This window comes from Delphinapterus leucas, chromosome 2, assembly GCF_059928025.1.
Source record: "Delphinapterus leucas isolate spDelLeu-1000000601 "Yukka" chromosome 2, BTC_Dleu_Yukka2, whole genome shotgun sequence".
Taxonomy (NCBI): Eukaryota; Metazoa; Chordata; class Mammalia; order Artiodactyla; family Monodontidae; genus Delphinapterus; species Delphinapterus leucas.
In genome coordinates this window covers 121,193,725-121,210,969 of record NC_143130.1, presented here as the reverse complement: position 1 = coordinate 121,210,969, position 17,245 = coordinate 121,193,725, and the positions used below count along the sequence as shown (strand labels likewise).

General features: G+C 41.0%; 1 protein-coding gene across 1 annotated transcript; it reads left to right on the top strand.

The window, feature by feature from the left end:
• Positions 1 to 13,558: 13,558 nt before the first annotated feature.
• Positions 13,559 to 16,099, top strand: CLEC14A (C-type lectin domain containing 14A). The gene has a single exon (XM_022570687.2). The coding sequence runs from the start codon at positions 14,204 to 14,206 to the stop codon at positions 15,674 to 15,676; it is 1,473 nt and encodes a 490-aa protein (XP_022426395.1). The 5' UTR covers positions 13,559 to 14,203; the 3' UTR covers positions 15,677 to 16,099.
• Positions 16,100 to 17,245: the final 1,146 nt, after the last annotated feature.

Genomic DNA, 17,245 nt, shown 5'->3' with positions numbered 1-17,245 from the left:
AAAAATAAATAAAAATTATTTTAAAAAATCAGTGTATATAAATATAATAGGTGGGTTTTATTTCTCTAAACCGCCAGGCCCCTTTGGTATTTTAACTTTACTAGGAAAACTCAGTTGAGTCCCTTAAAACAATAAAAACTCATTAATATATGTGGACAAAGGAGACAAGGACAACTTGCAGGAACATATAAACTAGTTGAAGACATTTGAAAAATCTGGCCTTATGAGATTATAAATATGGTATAAATAATAAATGTGCTGATTTAGTCTGATTCTGTGTTAAGAGATGCACTCTGAATTTCAAAGGCAGATGCATTTTTTTTTTAATTCAGAGAAAATGACTTAGGGATTTTTCCCAAAATTCTAAATATCAGACAAGTCCTTCCTGCCATACTGACATTTTCTATTAAAAGTGAGTAAGTATTACTGCCAAAAATTGATAAAGTAATTCCTTTTGAAGAAGCAGTGTAGGTAGGTGGTAAAGAGATTATGGATATATATCAAGAAAACGGACATCACAATAGACAGCCTAGGGTCGAGGTACAGCAGCTGCATGGAGTGAGATGATTCCCTATTGTGGAAAGTCTAGCTTTCCAGTAATGGAGATTAGTGGGTGGTTCCACTATAATTGGGAAAGAACAGAAAGATTTCTCTTACTGAAAGTTGTTTCAAGGGAATTTTTTAAATACTAGATGAATATAATTTTCAACCTGTAATAACTATTTCTTTTATTGTATCTAAGGCATTATATCCTCTGGTAATTATAATTTTAAGCAAGTTAAACAGCAGTTAAAAGAGATAATGGAGGGAGTTCCCTGGTGGCCTAGTGGTTAGGATTCTGGGCTTTCACTGCCATGGCCCGGGTTCAGCCCCCAGTCAGGGAACTGAGATTCCGCAAGCCACACAGTGCGGCCAAAAAAAAAGGAAAAAAGAAAGTGAGATACGATTTAAACATAATGCAAAGAAAAAATATTTCCTCCTCGTCTTCAGGTTGGGAAGAAACTGAAGCAATTACCTGAAAGAGGTTGTATATCTATAAATCAAAGGGAATTTCCTAATGGTGAAATTCAAGCTAAACCCAATTTTAGCTGAAGAGTATCTTGTTATCCTAATGAGTCTCAGGTGGAGATAGTTGTTGCCAAATTCAGTAGTTCCTAGTATTTGGCTTTCTTTGTTTAAGACTTCAGAATATTTGAAATTAATAAAAGGTATTAGTACAGTATACCCCTGATGACTATTCAAGATAGAATGTGGAAATTCACCATAAAGCTTTGCAGGCTTGGAATTAAGCCCTCAGAGTATGTTAGTGGAAAGAAGAAAAAAAGCAATTCTCTCTCTCGCCATGTCAATGGAGGATATGTTTTCCAGACTCTTCTTGTGTCCAGTACTAATAAGAGGGACCTCCACTTGAATTCCTTTGAGAGCATACACAGTTTAAATCTGGGCTCATGTTTAAGTTGTCTGCTTTATACTTAGAGAACAAAAAGATTTACACCTTGAGGCTAGCTTTCGTCCAATTGCTTTGAAAGGAGAGCACGTTAGTGCATTGAACTCTGTCAGCAGTGTCTGATGTAATGAATGGATGATTCAACATGGGATTAACGCTCTCCTCACAAAAATACCTACAGTGTGTAGAGACCAAGGTCTCAAAACAAAGGCAGCTAGCCTCCACAGGCAACCAGACATTCTGATTGGTCAAATAAAGCCAGTGTTTATTATTTTAATTATGAAAAGGCAAATCATGGTTCTGACCAGCCTCTAGCAATAAAACAGGACCCACGGGCTTCCTTTATTAGCTGTTGATATTAATCAGACAACCTGCTTATTGCTATTCTAGTTGCTCTGGAGGGTACAGATTCAGTCCAAAGTATTAAAGACTTCAAGAAATGCAGTTGGGAAACCAGGACTATCACACAGGAAACAACAGCAAATAGTATGAGGCAATATGTTCATATAGCAAAGGCTTCTGGTTCTGTTAGAGAGAAATAAGAAGCCATGTAGAATTTTTAAAATTGAGAGCAGGAGTGGGGAGAGGAAGGTGACCTAAGTGGAGCTGTGCTTTGCGATAACCTTGGAGGGAGTGTGGACGGCAGAGTGTAACAAGAGTAGAGACCAGGAGCCCGGTTTGGAGGCTGTTATAAGAGTCTGGGTGATGTAAAGCAGAGGTAGTGGGAACAGAAAAAGCACAAAGGATGCATTCAAGAGACATGTCTAAGGTGGAAAGAGTAACCAGGAAGAGGAAGGTTCAAGGATATCTGTGGTTTCTCCTTTGGAGAAGGATGTTAACCTGAAATAGGTAGCTTTGGGAATTTTGGCATGAAACGATGATAACTTCGGTCCAAAAACAGGATGCTTTTGATGTTAGAAAACTCAGGTAAATATCGTGACTGTAGGTCAGACTTCTGATAGAACTACAAGTGATATACATATAAAATGGGAGTTGGTGCTGCCTACAGTGTCCTCACCACGCAACACCCCTGAAAAGGGAGCTCTAACATTCACACAGACTTGATGCTAAGCTACCATTCTCATTCACTCCTCCAGTAAGATTTGATCCTATTTCTACTTTCACTACGCCTGCTCACCCTTGAACCTCAGTTTAAATGGTGCATCCTCAACCTTCCAGGACCAGCAAGTCAAGCATATGTTCTCTGAAATCCTCTTTTATAGCTCGCTATTACTTTTCTTCATAGCACTTATCACACTTTGTAACTGTCCATCTGTTAATTTACTTATTGTCTTTCATGAGATCATAAATTCCTTTAAAATAAAGACATGTTTCTATTTTATTCATCACTGTATTTCCAGTATGGAGCTCAGTGCCCAGGATGTGGGAAGTGCTCAATAATATACATTGAATGAATGAATGAATTCTCCATTTCAGTTCCATTGCCTTTGATACTTTGGGTACCTCATGGATGCTGTCTCCATGAGCAGAAATTTGATAGTCAGTTGTATGTGATTGGAGAGGAAGTTAAAGATAAAAGCGTGATGGAAAAATATAAGTGGGTTTAATGTCTCACCAGATATAGGAGACGAAGAAGGGAGATGTCAGTGACTCAAACCTGGGTGACTGGAAGCTTTCTCTCTCTCGTCTCATGCTCTCGGGGAATGCTACATTACAGGCCAGAAAAAAAGTGCTTTATTTTGGCAGTTGAGTTGTACTCAAATTCAAATTACTGAATTGTATGATAATTCTATTTTTGATTTTTTGAAGAACCACCATACTGTTTTCCATAGCAGCAGCACCATTTTGTATTACCACCAACAGTCTACAACGATGTGAATATGCTTAAGATTACTGAACTGTGTGCTTAAAAATAGCTATGATGGTAAATTTTATGACATGTTTTTTACCAAATTAAAAAAAAAAATGTGAGGTGTTCATGGGGTGCCTACTGGTTGCCGTTAAGCACGTTGGCAGCATCTCAGCTGACAGATTCCTTGGATGATACTGGAACCTGTAAACCCAAGTGTTTCAGTGGAGAGCCTGGGAGGAGAAGATGGAGTGTTAGATAATAAACCCATTCTAACCTTATCGCTACCCTGAGTTTTCATCCAGATGGATTAAGTATTCTCATTCTTCATAAAAGCCTGAATATCAGTTTTATACTGACTATGGAGTAGTATGAAAAAGAATTAGGAAATTTAATATATTTTATTTGGCCTTCTTTCTAGCATTTACTATTTTGTTTTCATTAAGCCACCCCAAGCTGAACTTAAGATGATCTCATTTTCTTTCATCATTTGATCTCCCCTTAAAGCCTCCTATGCTCTAATTATTAATATTGATGGGATGTCAGTAACTCAAAATACCCAAAGGATATTGGCCTCTAACACCTCTCTCATATTTCTGTGCTCTTTGAAAAGAATCCAGAGTATTCTCTTTAACAGTTTCAAAAACTGAAGAGAACAAATTTCCTGAATATAAACGTAGTCTCAAGAATAAAAACATTGTATTCATTCCCTGTTGACTAAAATATATATATTTTATAGATAAAGTATATATCTTTTATTGTATGTGTATCTATAAAATGTCTCAGATGGAGAAGATTTGGAGAGGGAAGATGGAAAGAATCTATTAGAGTCTGAGAATTAACAAAGGTAAATGTTATTTATTCCAAGAGAGAGACCGGCAAATTGAATTCTTATCCCTCATCTTTAAAGAGGGAAAAGACAGAGCTAATATCCTACAACATGATGAGAGAGTCAGAGAAAGGCCAGTGGGGTTGCCCTCTCACTTCTGGGTTGAGATCCCCAGGTGTAGCAAAGTCATGGTGTGTGTCTGAGCAAAAGGAGACCCAGCAGAGCCTCTACTGAATTCTCTCAGTACAGAGAGGGGGAGAGGATTTCCTGCTCTGCTGGTGAAGCCTTCTCTGTGCTGAAATCACCTTTCTTCACAGTCCTACTATTCCTCCAGGAGGCTCAGGAGTCAGTGGGGAGGGATTTACACAGCCTTTTCCCTGACTGAGAGTATTTCTGCTGGTTTTCCATGCCATTGGTCAGAAGACCCAGTAAGAGGTACACCGCACCCTCCCCCAGGTCTCCCCCTCCTTGTTCTGAAGGCACATTCAGATACTAACCCAAGAATGCTGCAGTCGTTCAAGACTACCCAACTTGTAATGGACAAAGCATTTCTAAATCCCTTCCTGGCTCTCCACTTGCATCTCCTTGGACTCAGGGTGACCCTGCTAAAGAGAAGACCAGGAAAACGATCAATAATTCTCAAGAGGATTCCCCAGTGAGATTTCCAATTAGCACCTACCCAATCACACAGAGAGTGTGTGAGGAAGGGTTATTACTAAACAATGACATATTCACAAATACATTTAAAACTGTGAATTCCTATGCTAAATATGAGATAGTGAAAGAAAGTTTGTACAAAGTATTCTACTCTTCCAATAACTGTAAAGCCAAATCCACAGTAAGACTATTCACAAAAGATATAATTTAGCAAAAATATAATAATAGTGATCTTCTTTCATAGATGTGTGTGTGTGCTGTAACTATAGGGTAGCAAGCAGCATTCTCCCTCTCTCCCCACTGTAATAAATCACGTCATATTATGTGAATTCGGTACAAAACAAAGAGGTAGAGTACCAAAAAGATATATGACATCCAATTTTATTGAATAGACTTGCCTAAATCACTGCTATTTTAAAACAAAGATTCCTGATGCTAAATCTGAAGGTCAAAAATCTTCTGAAGGTATCAGATTTGAAATGCCATATAATAGTAAGAATAAATCACATTTCTGGAATAGACAAGCCAATATAGAATCTATTGTGCAGGGGTGTGTGAATTAGGCCAGATAGTAAGTCTGGCTAATAATAGTTTCAAGGTCCCTGCCTCTACAAGGTAAGGGCTAAGGTAACTGCTGATTATCCCTAGTACTTACAAAGTGACAACAGATAAGCCTAATAGGATTTGAATTTAAGTAGCTGTGATTCTTTTCCCTGCCTCTTCCAGCTCTGTGAAGTGGAAATTCTGTAGGCACAAATAGAAAAGGCACACTTTCAGACTTAAGGCATGCCCTGGTGATCAAGCACGCTTACCATACAAATCCTTCCAGACCAGATCAGAGCATGAAACTATGCACCACAGTAAGCTGTCCAGAGACCTAAATAAAAATGCTGGCCACTTTGTTATAATAAGAATTTCTTTAAAACAGGAATAGTAGTACTTCTGTTCAATTTATTAGGAGACACACTAACCAATGGGCCTGGAACTGCTGGCCCCATGGAATAATGATCTGATTCATGACAAAAAGCTAGAAAATTCCATGTGTTCAGTTATTAATATACAGCACTTTTGCTAAATCACTGGCACTTTATGCGTGTGCCTACACACACGTGAACCGTGTGTGTGTGTGTGTTATTTCTTTAGTGCTTACTATAGACCAGCTACATTACTAGGGACCTGGGATAAATGCTGAAGAAAAGAGACATAACCGTTGCCTCCAAGAAAATACAGTCGAGTGGAGCAGTGCTTCTCAAACTTTTAACATGCATTCAGATCACCTGGGGATATCATTAGTATGCACTGTGTCTGGGGTAGTGCTGAGATTCTGTGTTTCTAACTATTTCCTTTTAATGCCAATGTTGCTGGCATTTGAGTAGTAAGGTACTGGAGGGCATAGATATTACATTCCACAAATAAACAATTATATGCTTACATTTGTGAAAAGTGATATGAAGGAAAAAGTGCAAGGATCCATGAGATCAAATAAAGTGGGGGACCCCACATATACTTCAGGGCTTGGTGAGGGGTTGTTTAAGCCATAAGCTGAAGGAGTTTAGAATGTGGCAGACTAAGTTATTGAGACCTATTGTAGTGAATGCCACATGCACCTTTGGTGTCTTTGTGCCTGAAGGTATTTTCCTGTACACCAGAGTATGCATGACCTAGCTCAGGGATTGCTGGAAGTGCCTAAGGCCAAATACCCTGGAGCTACTTGCTTGAGGGACAGGAGTTTGTAAATAAATACTGCAGCTTCACCACCCATTGGTGGGACACACTTAGTTGGGTTTCATAGATTCTCAGATGGTCCCCTGCAATATTGGCCCCTAGTTTCCCATAGCTATAACTCATATTAACTTCCCTGTCTCATTCCTTGCCAATGACTTCTGCCTCTCCTCCAAATAAATTAGTAGCTCCCAAATCCTTGTCTCAGGGTTTGCTTTTGAGGGAACCCAAATTAAGAAATCAACCCTTTCAAAGAAGACAACAAACAGTGATGAAATATACATGCACTCATCTATGTCTATATCTGTACATACACACACACACACACACACACACACACACACACACAACTAGGTTGAAGTCTAAGGGGGAAGAAAGAACACAGAAACCTAAAATGAGCACTGAGACTACTTACTTTTGAGCTTGGATATTTGCCACCAATCCTGTTGATCTTGAACTTTTGTTTTTATAGCCTCATGGGGAGAGAAGAACAAATGTCTAAACCTGACCCCACCCCAGGAAACCTCCTACCAATCAGCTGAGCTACATCCTCAATGTCAGGGTAAACCAGAAGTAAAACTATCTCTCCTAATCTTAGAGAACTGCAACAGATGTTACCTTGGGATTGAACAGAGCGGGGAGGAAATAACCATAAGCTGGCCCTATTTCCTGACTCGGAAATGGCTTCATGGTTATTTGTAAAACTGTACATAAGTATTTATGTACACTTCTACACGTACATTTTACTCCACAATGTTTAAAGATGTAATTTTTTAAAAATCTAACAGACAAGAGAGGAATGATTTCGGTAAAGGGAAATCGTGTAAGAATTATGAGATGTTTTGGAGGAACAGAGAACAGACCAGTGTGGCTGGACCATAATCAACAAGGGGGAGAATGGTGGTGGATTCAATCATACATTCATTTACTCACTTGTGACAAGCACTGCCTTATGGAGCTTACATTGAGTGAGAGACAGGCAAGACAATCAAATAAATGAACATGATAATTGCTATGAAGAAAAAGAAACCACGTTGGTATCACAGAAAGAGACTGGGGCTAGAGAATTATTGGTGGGGAAATGAAGATTGGGTTGCCTTGAAAGATCTCACTTAGGTGCTGGCAACTGAACTGAGACCAGAGAGACAAGAGGATAAACTAGGAAGAGGCATAGGAGTCAATACTTTGTAGTTCTCGATAAGGATTTGAGCTTTATTTTAGGAGCAATGGAGGTATATGCAGAAGAGAGACATAATCAGACTAAGGTTCTTGAAGATCTTCCTGATGAGTCTATGAAGAATTGATTCCATGGGGTCCAGAATGATGCAGGCAGAACAGTGAGAAGACATTTGACAGGCACCGACTAGGATGATCAAAGTGAAACATAAAACTACATCTATTCAAAGTATACTTTAGACTTAGAATTGAATATTCCTTAATATAACTCTGATAGAGACTCTGCCCCCAGAAGGAAATCACTAATCACTGAGTCCTATCTTTTTGGCTACAATGATTGAGCAAATGACTGGCATATTACTGAAGCTTGATCAATCAGAATCTTTTCTTGGGATTTTGCTCTGGAGCTAGAGGAGAAGGCTCTCCTTTAGTAGAATGTTATAAGGGTATAACATGAGGACTGCCAGTGGTCTTGTTCAGGTCCTTTGAAGAAAGACAGAAGGAAGCAGGAGAGGATGCAGCCATGAAGAGAGAAGAGAAAGGGAGAGAGATTAAGACAAATCCTGATGTGATTGAATCTCCTGGCTGCTGTGGTTTTGGCAGTATTCTATTCAACTATTGGAACTACTCCAGGATTTTCCCGGTTACAAATCATATAATTCCCTTTTGCATTTAGCTAATTTGAGTTGGATTTCTGTCAATTACAATTTAAAAAAAAAAACCCTGACCCATATAAGAGGTGAGGAAGTTGGTGATGAGCATCTTAGGGGCTAGATGTACCATTTACTGAAATAATGAAAGCAAGTTAAGAACCTGGCTCAGGAGGCAGGAACCAAAGTTCTGTTTAGGAAATGGGAATTTGAAATACCTATGAGATATCAAATATTAAGTACATGGTGGATATACGAATTTAGAGCTTAGCTAAGAATGGAGTGTGGATACGTTTGGGCATTACTGACGTACAGATGATATCCGAAACCATAGGATGAGACGAGATGAGATTACATGAGAGAGAGTATCTAGTGGAAAGAGAAAAGGGCCCAGGAGTAGGACCTGAAAAACTCCAAATTCTATGGACCTGATCAGATAGATGCCAAACTTTAACTAAAGAAAAGATCTGCAATTCATGCACCATTCCCCCACCTCCATACAACTGTAGTTAAGTTTGTTTGCTGGATGATGTTAGCTAACCCTACAAGTTTCACCTTATTGTGATTGGTCAAAAAAAAAAGGTCTAGGTGAGAGGTGTGAGTGTGTGTGTGTGTGCATGTGTGTGTGTAACTTTAAAGTAGTAAGGCTGATTTTCAAGTGTAGTTCATAAACTGGCTCTGTAGGCAATTGTGAAAAAATATCTGAGTAGTAAAATAAATATTTATACTTTAGAACTTGGTAGGTATTTGGATTATAACAAGCCTTTTGTGTGCATGAGTCATTCTTCCATTATTTCTTGATTATAAACTTGGCAATGGTTGATGTACTAATTCTGTAATGGCCACCAGAGAATAATTTTCTATATTACCTCCAGGGCCCATGGGACATGATCAGAACTGCCTCTGTTTAGAGAGCAGTTTAAATGAAGGAGCTGAAAATTTAATGTTTTTTAAAGTTTCTTGTTTCTGTACTAAACCAAAAGACTACCTGTCATTGTGACATACATTTCTGAAATGACTGACTGTATATAAATGTATGCAGATGACTTAAAGACAATGCCACCTAAAAGAAGTCTTTACCTATTCAGGAGTATACGAATTTGTTAGGTTATGAGTCTATATGAGCTGTTGGGTTAAGGGTCAAATCATATATCCTGATTTAGAACATGTACATAATGATGATTAGAAGTTGTGTTTTCAGAAAATAAAATTACCAAATTTTATCATTCGTTAAGCACTTCGTGGACACTTGAGACTTAGAATTTAAAATTTACTCAGTTAAAAATATAAAGATATTGATCATTGATTATTTTGTTAAGGTCCAATATAGTTCTAAAAGGCAAAGAATCTTCACAATTCTTGGTCTCTAGCTTAGATTAGCTTCTGAACGCCATGTTCTCCTGATGGAATGTTGTCTCCTTTTCAATTTTCTCTGAAGTATTTTTATATATCTTTGGTGAACTCAGAAATATGCTAAGGCCCAGATGTTTTCTTTCAACAATAACAGAATTTATTCAGTGAGGATCGACAACTTTATAAATTTATGAGATTACTTGGGATGTTATTAGTGAAATTCTATCTTTCTCCATATTTGTTTCTGACATTTTAAAATTAATAATCAAATGAAAATGTGAACCCAACTTATTTTCCTTATATATTCTCTCTAGTTCTTTGGATGGGATAACCTTGTATAAATGAATGAACAAATAAATACCATACATGATTCTTAATAATAATACACAGATTGTCTGAAAAGTCTAGAAATGTAGGAAAATATTTTATTTATTATGCTTTTTCAGATTAATAATTGGCTTAAATTTAGAAATGTGTTACCTGCAAAAGAATCTGGGGATCAAAGGGAAATATACTGACAATATTTCTTAAAAATATAGCTAGCATCTTAATTTTGTTTAGATTTTACATTTTGGAACTCAGCTGCTCAGAGTCAGGTTAATTGTAATTTTTTTTTTTTTTTTGCGCCACGCGGGCCTCTCACTGCACAGGCTCCGGACGCGCAGGCTCAGCCATGGCTCACGGGCCCAGCCACTCCGCGGCATGTGGTATCTTCCCGGACCGGGGCACAAACCCATGTCCCCTGCATCGGCAGGTGGACTCTCAACCACTGCGCCACCAGGGAAGCCCTAATTGTAATTTTTGATTCATGTCATTGTCTCATAATTTGTCTAGATAAAGCCACTTTTCTTTGTTAATTATGTAATTATTGATTTTTTAATAATGGAATAACCACCTACAAAGCCACTATCCAAAACAAAAGCTAGGACGCTGACAACAGCCCACATCAAATACTATTTTTCCTACTAGTCCATCCTCCTCCTCCTCCCACCCACCCAAAGGATCCATCATCACCCATTGTTCCTTTTATCTCACTGTAGTAACTATTTTTTCCTAAAAAATACACACATATATATTTAATAGTTTTTTTGTTAATTTTACAAAAAGAATATCAGAATCTGTATAATTTTTTGGAACTTTTGTCATTTAACATTGTATTGATAAGATCAATTCATATTGCTACTTGCAGCTATATTCCTTTCATTTTGATTGCTGTGCAATATTCATTGAGTGAATGTACCACAGGTTATTTATCTATCATCTGTTGCTGAACCTTTGGATTCATTCTGGTTTTTAATATGAGCAGTGATGCTATCAACATCCTTTTTATTTTTTTTGTGGTACGCGGGCCTCTCACTGTTGTGGCCTCTCCCGTTGCGGAGCACAGGCTCCGGACGCGCAGGCTCAGCGGCCATGGCTCACGGGCCCAGCCACTCCGCGGCATGTGGGATCTTCCCGGACTGGGGCATGAACCCGTGTCCCCTGCATTGGCAGGCGGACTCTCAACCACTGCGCCACCAGGGAAGCCCTCAACATCCTTTTATATATCTTCTCTTGTACGTGTGTAAGTTTATCTTGAGTATATACCTGGGCGTGAAGGTCATAATGGAGTAAAGAGTATGTAAGTGTTCAATTTTAGTTAAAAATAGCAAGCTTTTCCAAAGTTGTTACTCTCATCTGTAACATATAAAAGAGGCTGTGGATCCACAGCATTGTCAGCATTTCCGATATTTGGAATCCAGTGGAGATAAAATGGTATCCTATTACGATCATAATAGCATTATTTAAAAATAAAAACATTCTGGGGATAAGGTTTACTTTTGAGGTGATCAGAATGTTTTAGAACTAATAGAATTGATGATTGCCTGACATTGAGAATGTATCAATACTAAATACCACTGAATTGTACACTTAAAATGGTTAATTTTATGTTATGTGATTTTTACCTCCATTGGAGGAAAGAAAAAAAAAAGGAACACAGGCTCTGGGTTCAGATGCCTGGGCTCATCCTTGCTCATTTGACCACAGGCCAACTACATACATGATCTCTAGATTTCAGTTTTCTTATCTGATAAATAGGTACATAAGTAACACTAACCTCCAACAGTAGCCATAAGCACTAAACCCACAACTGCCAGAATAAATATTCAATCAAGTGAGCTGTTTGTTAATAAAAAATAATAATAAGTAAAAGAGTAATAAAAACAAAAACATTCCTTCATTTCTAGTTTTCTCAGGTATACTATACATTTCAAAATATGTTAGTGGTATATAAGTCAGTACAGAGTAATTAATTACAAAATGATCTATGTGTTAGTTTGAGCTAATTTTTTTTCTAACTCTTCTCTCACATCACTACAGGCATGGCCAGGACTGTAATATGCAGTCATTATGGCCATTATGGCCAGGTAGGATATCTCTTCTAATATCCTACCTCCCTATAGGCAGAATGCCAGGAGGGGAGATCATGTATTTACTTTAAGTTTTTCAAGCATTCATTCTTTCTTACTCTAGAAACCTCACCTCATTTCAAGTGATTTTTAAAATATCTAAGAGGTTTCCACTGACCGCTTAGATTTGTAGAAGGTTTTATTTTATTAAAATATACAGTACCGCATAGACACATTTACAACATGTAGTCATTAGATTGCAAAGGTATAAAGAGCTGGCCCAAGTAATTAGGTATTTTTAAAATCCATTTAATTAGATTTCTAGATTTTCATGTTCCTTTTTCATAAGTCATTAACTTAATTTAAATGCAGAGTCATGTTTAAGGTGATTCCCTGGCATCTGTAATGAAGGACTAATGAATGTCGTTTAAATTGGGAAACAGCAAGGGTGTAGGAGAGAAGTCCTGCTGCAGAACTCCACAGTCAGCAAAAGCAGGGTAAGTGTGATGATGATTCCTGGTGTTTATTATCATCTGTTAAAATACATGGAATTTCCAAGAGGAAAAGAAGAGTGAGAGTAGTGGTGAAAATGAGGTAGGAGCGTACAGATGTGATCCTGAAACCTTCCTTCCCACCCATCCTCACTAACCTGAACAGTCCAATCCGTACAAGGGAGTTTAAAAGCGTGGTAGGCATTACCCGTGGAGTGGCAACTTTCATTCTGATTACAGATGTTTAAAAGCATCATGCATCATTAAGAGGGCTTAGCTGAAACCTTATGTATTTCTGATTGCAACTTATTTGGTCACTGTGAGCCAAAGTAGATAATAATTTTCTAAAATGATGCATATTGTCTAAATTGCTAACAAGAAAACCGTTTCATAGACAGTGCAGTGTTTAACTTTCCTTCCTTTATTCACCTTTAATTCCTCACTGCTTCCAACTGAGTTGAAGTGTTTGTATTAAAACAAAACAGCCATTGGAACTGAAGAAATTGACTCACCTGTTTTTTAAGTTGCAGGGTATTTTTTTTATGGTATACAACACGCAGTATAATGTAATAAATATTTTAATTTCTTAAGGCTATTGAACTCTTGTGTCCTTTAGAGGGGACTTCCAACTTACTGTTACAAATATTGGCACTTAATCATAGAAGAAAATGACATTAAAATAGTTCAAGGCTAAAAATCACACGTGGGGTGCTTGTTCTCAAACAGGCCATGATCTCATTTAGATATGATCTATAAGCTTGAAGAAGTTATGAATCAATATAGCGGTAAGGAAACCTAACATAACAGTTAAGATCTGTGTCCATTATTTTTCATTTAGGCCTAGAAATACATTTCCTTTCCTGAATGAACCAATAAGGCCATTTCAAAGAGAAAGAAATGGAAACGAAAAACAAACGTGTTAAGGCGAGCACTGCCCTCAGAAGCAGGCTCTCCCTTTTAATATACCGGAAAGGAACTGTAAATTCTTTGACCAGCAATTAGCACGCCTGGATCTCCTTCCACAGCACAGAGGAGCAGAGCCAGGAAGAAACTGGTGGTTACGTCGTGCTGCCTCTGGTGGCAAAGGGAGATGCTTCTATTTCTCACAAGGTTTTTTCCCCCCCACAATCGCGAGACTGGCGAAGCCTGGAGCCTTCTACGCATTGCTGTGAGGCCAACTCCACCACCGCTCCGGACGGAGCACAGTGGGCGCGCGTGGGCGCTCAGCAAGTTCCTCTTCTCCAGCCCTTCCTGCCAGTGTTCACCAAAGTGCTTTGGGATCTGAGGTTGTGAAACTCCCTGAGCAGGGAAAACGATACACTTCTTCCCAGTGGCGATTTTTCTTTTTCTCCTGTCCTAAACAGGGTGTTTGACCTTCTGGGCGACTGCGTTCCCTGTGCCCCGGCGCCAGCTGTGTTCCTGACCGCAGGGCTGCACGGGGCCTGGCAGAGCTCCGGACACATTTCCTGTTGAGGCCTAAGGGAGGGAAGCTGTTTGCTGCCAGAACCCTGACGGGAATTCTTGGAGATTGAGGGGACGGGCGCGGGGGAGCGGGGGACGGGTGGGGGGGCGGAGAGCCAGCCGTGGGGGGGGCGGTGACCGCGCTCCTGGGATAGCTCCACGCCCTCGGGCGGGTCAGATCCAAGCTGGGAGCAGCCGTGGGCGCTGGGCCTCCAAGATGAGGCAGGCGCTCGCCCTGTGCCTTCTCTGGCAGACGTTCTGGCCCCGGCCCGGCAGTGGAGAGCACCCCACCGCCGACCGCGCGGGCTGCTCGGCTTCGGGGGCCTGCTACAGCCTGCACCACGCTACCTTCAAGCGGCAGGAGGCCGAGGAGGCCTGTAGCCTGCGCGGCGGGGCGCTCAGCACGGTGCGCGGGGACGCCGAGCTCCGCGCGGTGGTCGCGCTTTTGCGGGCGGGCCCGGGGCCCGGAGGAGGCTCCAAAGACCTTCTCTTCTGGGTGGCGCTGGAGCGCAGGCGATCCAACTGCACCCTGAAGAATGAGCCGTTGCGGGGTTTCTCCTGGTTGTCCCCCGACGTCGGCGGGTCCGAAAGCGACACGCTGCAGTGGGTGGAGGAGCCCCAACGCTCCTGCACCGCTCGGAGCTGCGCGGGACTCCAGGCCACCCGGGGAATCGAGCCCGCAGGCTGGAAGGAGATGCGATGCCACCAGCGCGCCAACGGCTATCTGTGCAAGTACCAGTTCGAGGGCTTGTGCCCCGCACCGCGCCCGGGGGCCGCTTCTGACTTGAGCTACCGCGCGCCTTTCCAGCTTTACAGCGCGGCGCTGGACTTCAGTCCCCCTGGGACCGAGGTGAGTGCGCTCTGCCCCGGGCAGCTCTCCATCACGGCCACCTGCACCTCGGACGAGGTCGGCGCGCGCTGGGACGGGATACCCTCCGGGGCTGTGCTCTGTCCCTGTCCCGGAAGGTACCTCCGTGCTGGCAAATGCGTGGAGCTCCTTGACTGCCTAGACGACTTGGGAGTCTTTGCTTGCGAGTGTGCTGCGGGCTTCGTGCTAGGGAAAGACGGACGCTCTTGTGTAACCAATGGGGAAGGACAGCCGGCCCCTGGGGGGACCAAGGTGCCCACCTGGCACCCGCCAGCCACTGCAGCCAGCCCCGTGCCGAAGGGAACGTGGTCACCCAGTGTCCGGGAGAAGCCAGGAGAGATACCCCATGCCCCTGGACAAGGCAGTTCAGCAACATCTATTCCCGAGATTCCTCGGTGGGGAGCACAGGGCACAATATCTACTCTTCAAATATCCCCTCAAACAGAGGCAAAGGCCGACATCAACTCTTCTGGAAGCGTGATTCCCAAGTTTAATTCCACGTCTTCCTCTGACAATCCCCAGGCTTTCGATTCTTCCACCGTGGTCTTCATACTTGTGAGCATAGCGGTAGTAGTGTTGGTGATATTGACCGTGACAGTGCTGGGGCTTTTCAAACTCTGCTTCCAGAAGAGCCCTTCCCCTCGGCCAAGAAAGGGGCCTTTGGCTTCCCCGGGCATGGAGAGTGATGCTGAGGCCACTGCTCTGAGCTCCAGTTCTACACATTGCACAGACAATGGGGTGAAGGTCGGAGATTGTGGTCTGCGGGACAGAGTAGAGGGAGCCTCGTTGACAGGGTCCTCTCTTGGCTCTGGTGACACATAGGGAAACGGGACAGTGAGCACTTGTTGTGAGCAGTTTTTCACTTTCAGTGAAAAGGGAAAAGTCTTGAGGAACTTACTTGTGGGACTGACAATTCCTAAAGAAATTCCCCTTCCCCTAAATTCCCTCTACTCCACTGAGGAGCCACATCTGAACTGGACACTCCTTCCCTGAAGATGGAGGAAGTTGAAGTGCCTAAGGGTGGTAGTGCGGGGCCTGGATCCTACGGGGGAGAGGTATTTTCTTGTGTTTATTCTGGGGAATTTGGAGAGGTGATTGAACTTTTCAGGACATTGGCAGCAAATATAGAATTTTTTTAAAATTTTATTTTTTTCCAAATGGAAAGGAAAACTTCTGTCTACATTGTTCAGGCTGGGAGTGTATTGGTTTGAAATTCCCAGGCAAAAAATAAAGGACTGTTGATAACCCAGACTCAAATATCATTGGTTTCCTGGAGGAGTAATTATTCAGGAAGAACTGCCGAGGGGCATGTTGGGAATAGGAACAAGAGCACCTCCTGCTTTTAGGTGGAGCGGGAAAGTCCTTGGAATGAGGAGTCGATCTTTAAGAACTTTTTCCTTGGTTCTTTTATACTTTACTTTCAAAGTCATTGCTACTTGTGTGCCCTGCTATAAATCCAAACTGTAGTGTTGCCAGAGTTGCTGACTCTGGAAGCAAATTATAGTTGACCACCAATTCAAGTGTTGACTGCGTGTCCTTGCTTAAGGAAACAAATGAGTTGTGTTTTCCTCTTCCAGTGTCTCTGCTGTCCAGTGTAATGACCTCCCCAACCATATAGCCCTCTCCTAAACATCAGGATGCTGATCCTTACTTCCAATTATGGCGAGGTTAATTTTCAATTAAAACAGTAATGCTAAGTACTGATTTGAAACCTTCTGGGTACATTAAAGCAAAAGTAAGCTGGATCTCCTCCAAAGTTGCTAGGTTCTTGTGCACTGTTTAACCCATGGAAAAATGTGCATTCCAAACGACTTCCTTCCCCCCCCGCCCACCCTTAATAAAAATGTGTGCAGTGACCATACCTGCCCATCCTGGAATAATTACCAGTTCACAAGGTTCTACATGGGCAAAGGCATTAGGTAAACAGCTTTCCATAGGAATTAAAAGTATAAGAAATAAGTGGAAAGTACAAATATCTATCATCCCGTTATGACTTGGGGTATTAGAAAGTTATCTAAATTGAGCATTCTTCTAAAAAACAGTTAAGACATAATAATAATCACTTTCTAGTGGGACTGAGACCCCCTAGAAAATATCCCACTTCTATTAATATGCTAACACTTTAAAACTAAATGCTTGGGGGTTGATGCATGGATAGAGATAGAGAAACAAGCTGAGTAACCAGGAAGATTGGAAACAAGAAGAAGTTTACACTATTATTTTCATAAAATCATTCTGATGTTCTTGAGTATATAATGTATTATATATATATATATAATATAGGGTATTGTAACATTAAAGGAATAAAGTATTAGGTGATTTGCTTCCTATACTAAATATATGTCTAAATAGTTAAATTTAAATAAAATCACAAGTGAATTAGAATTAACA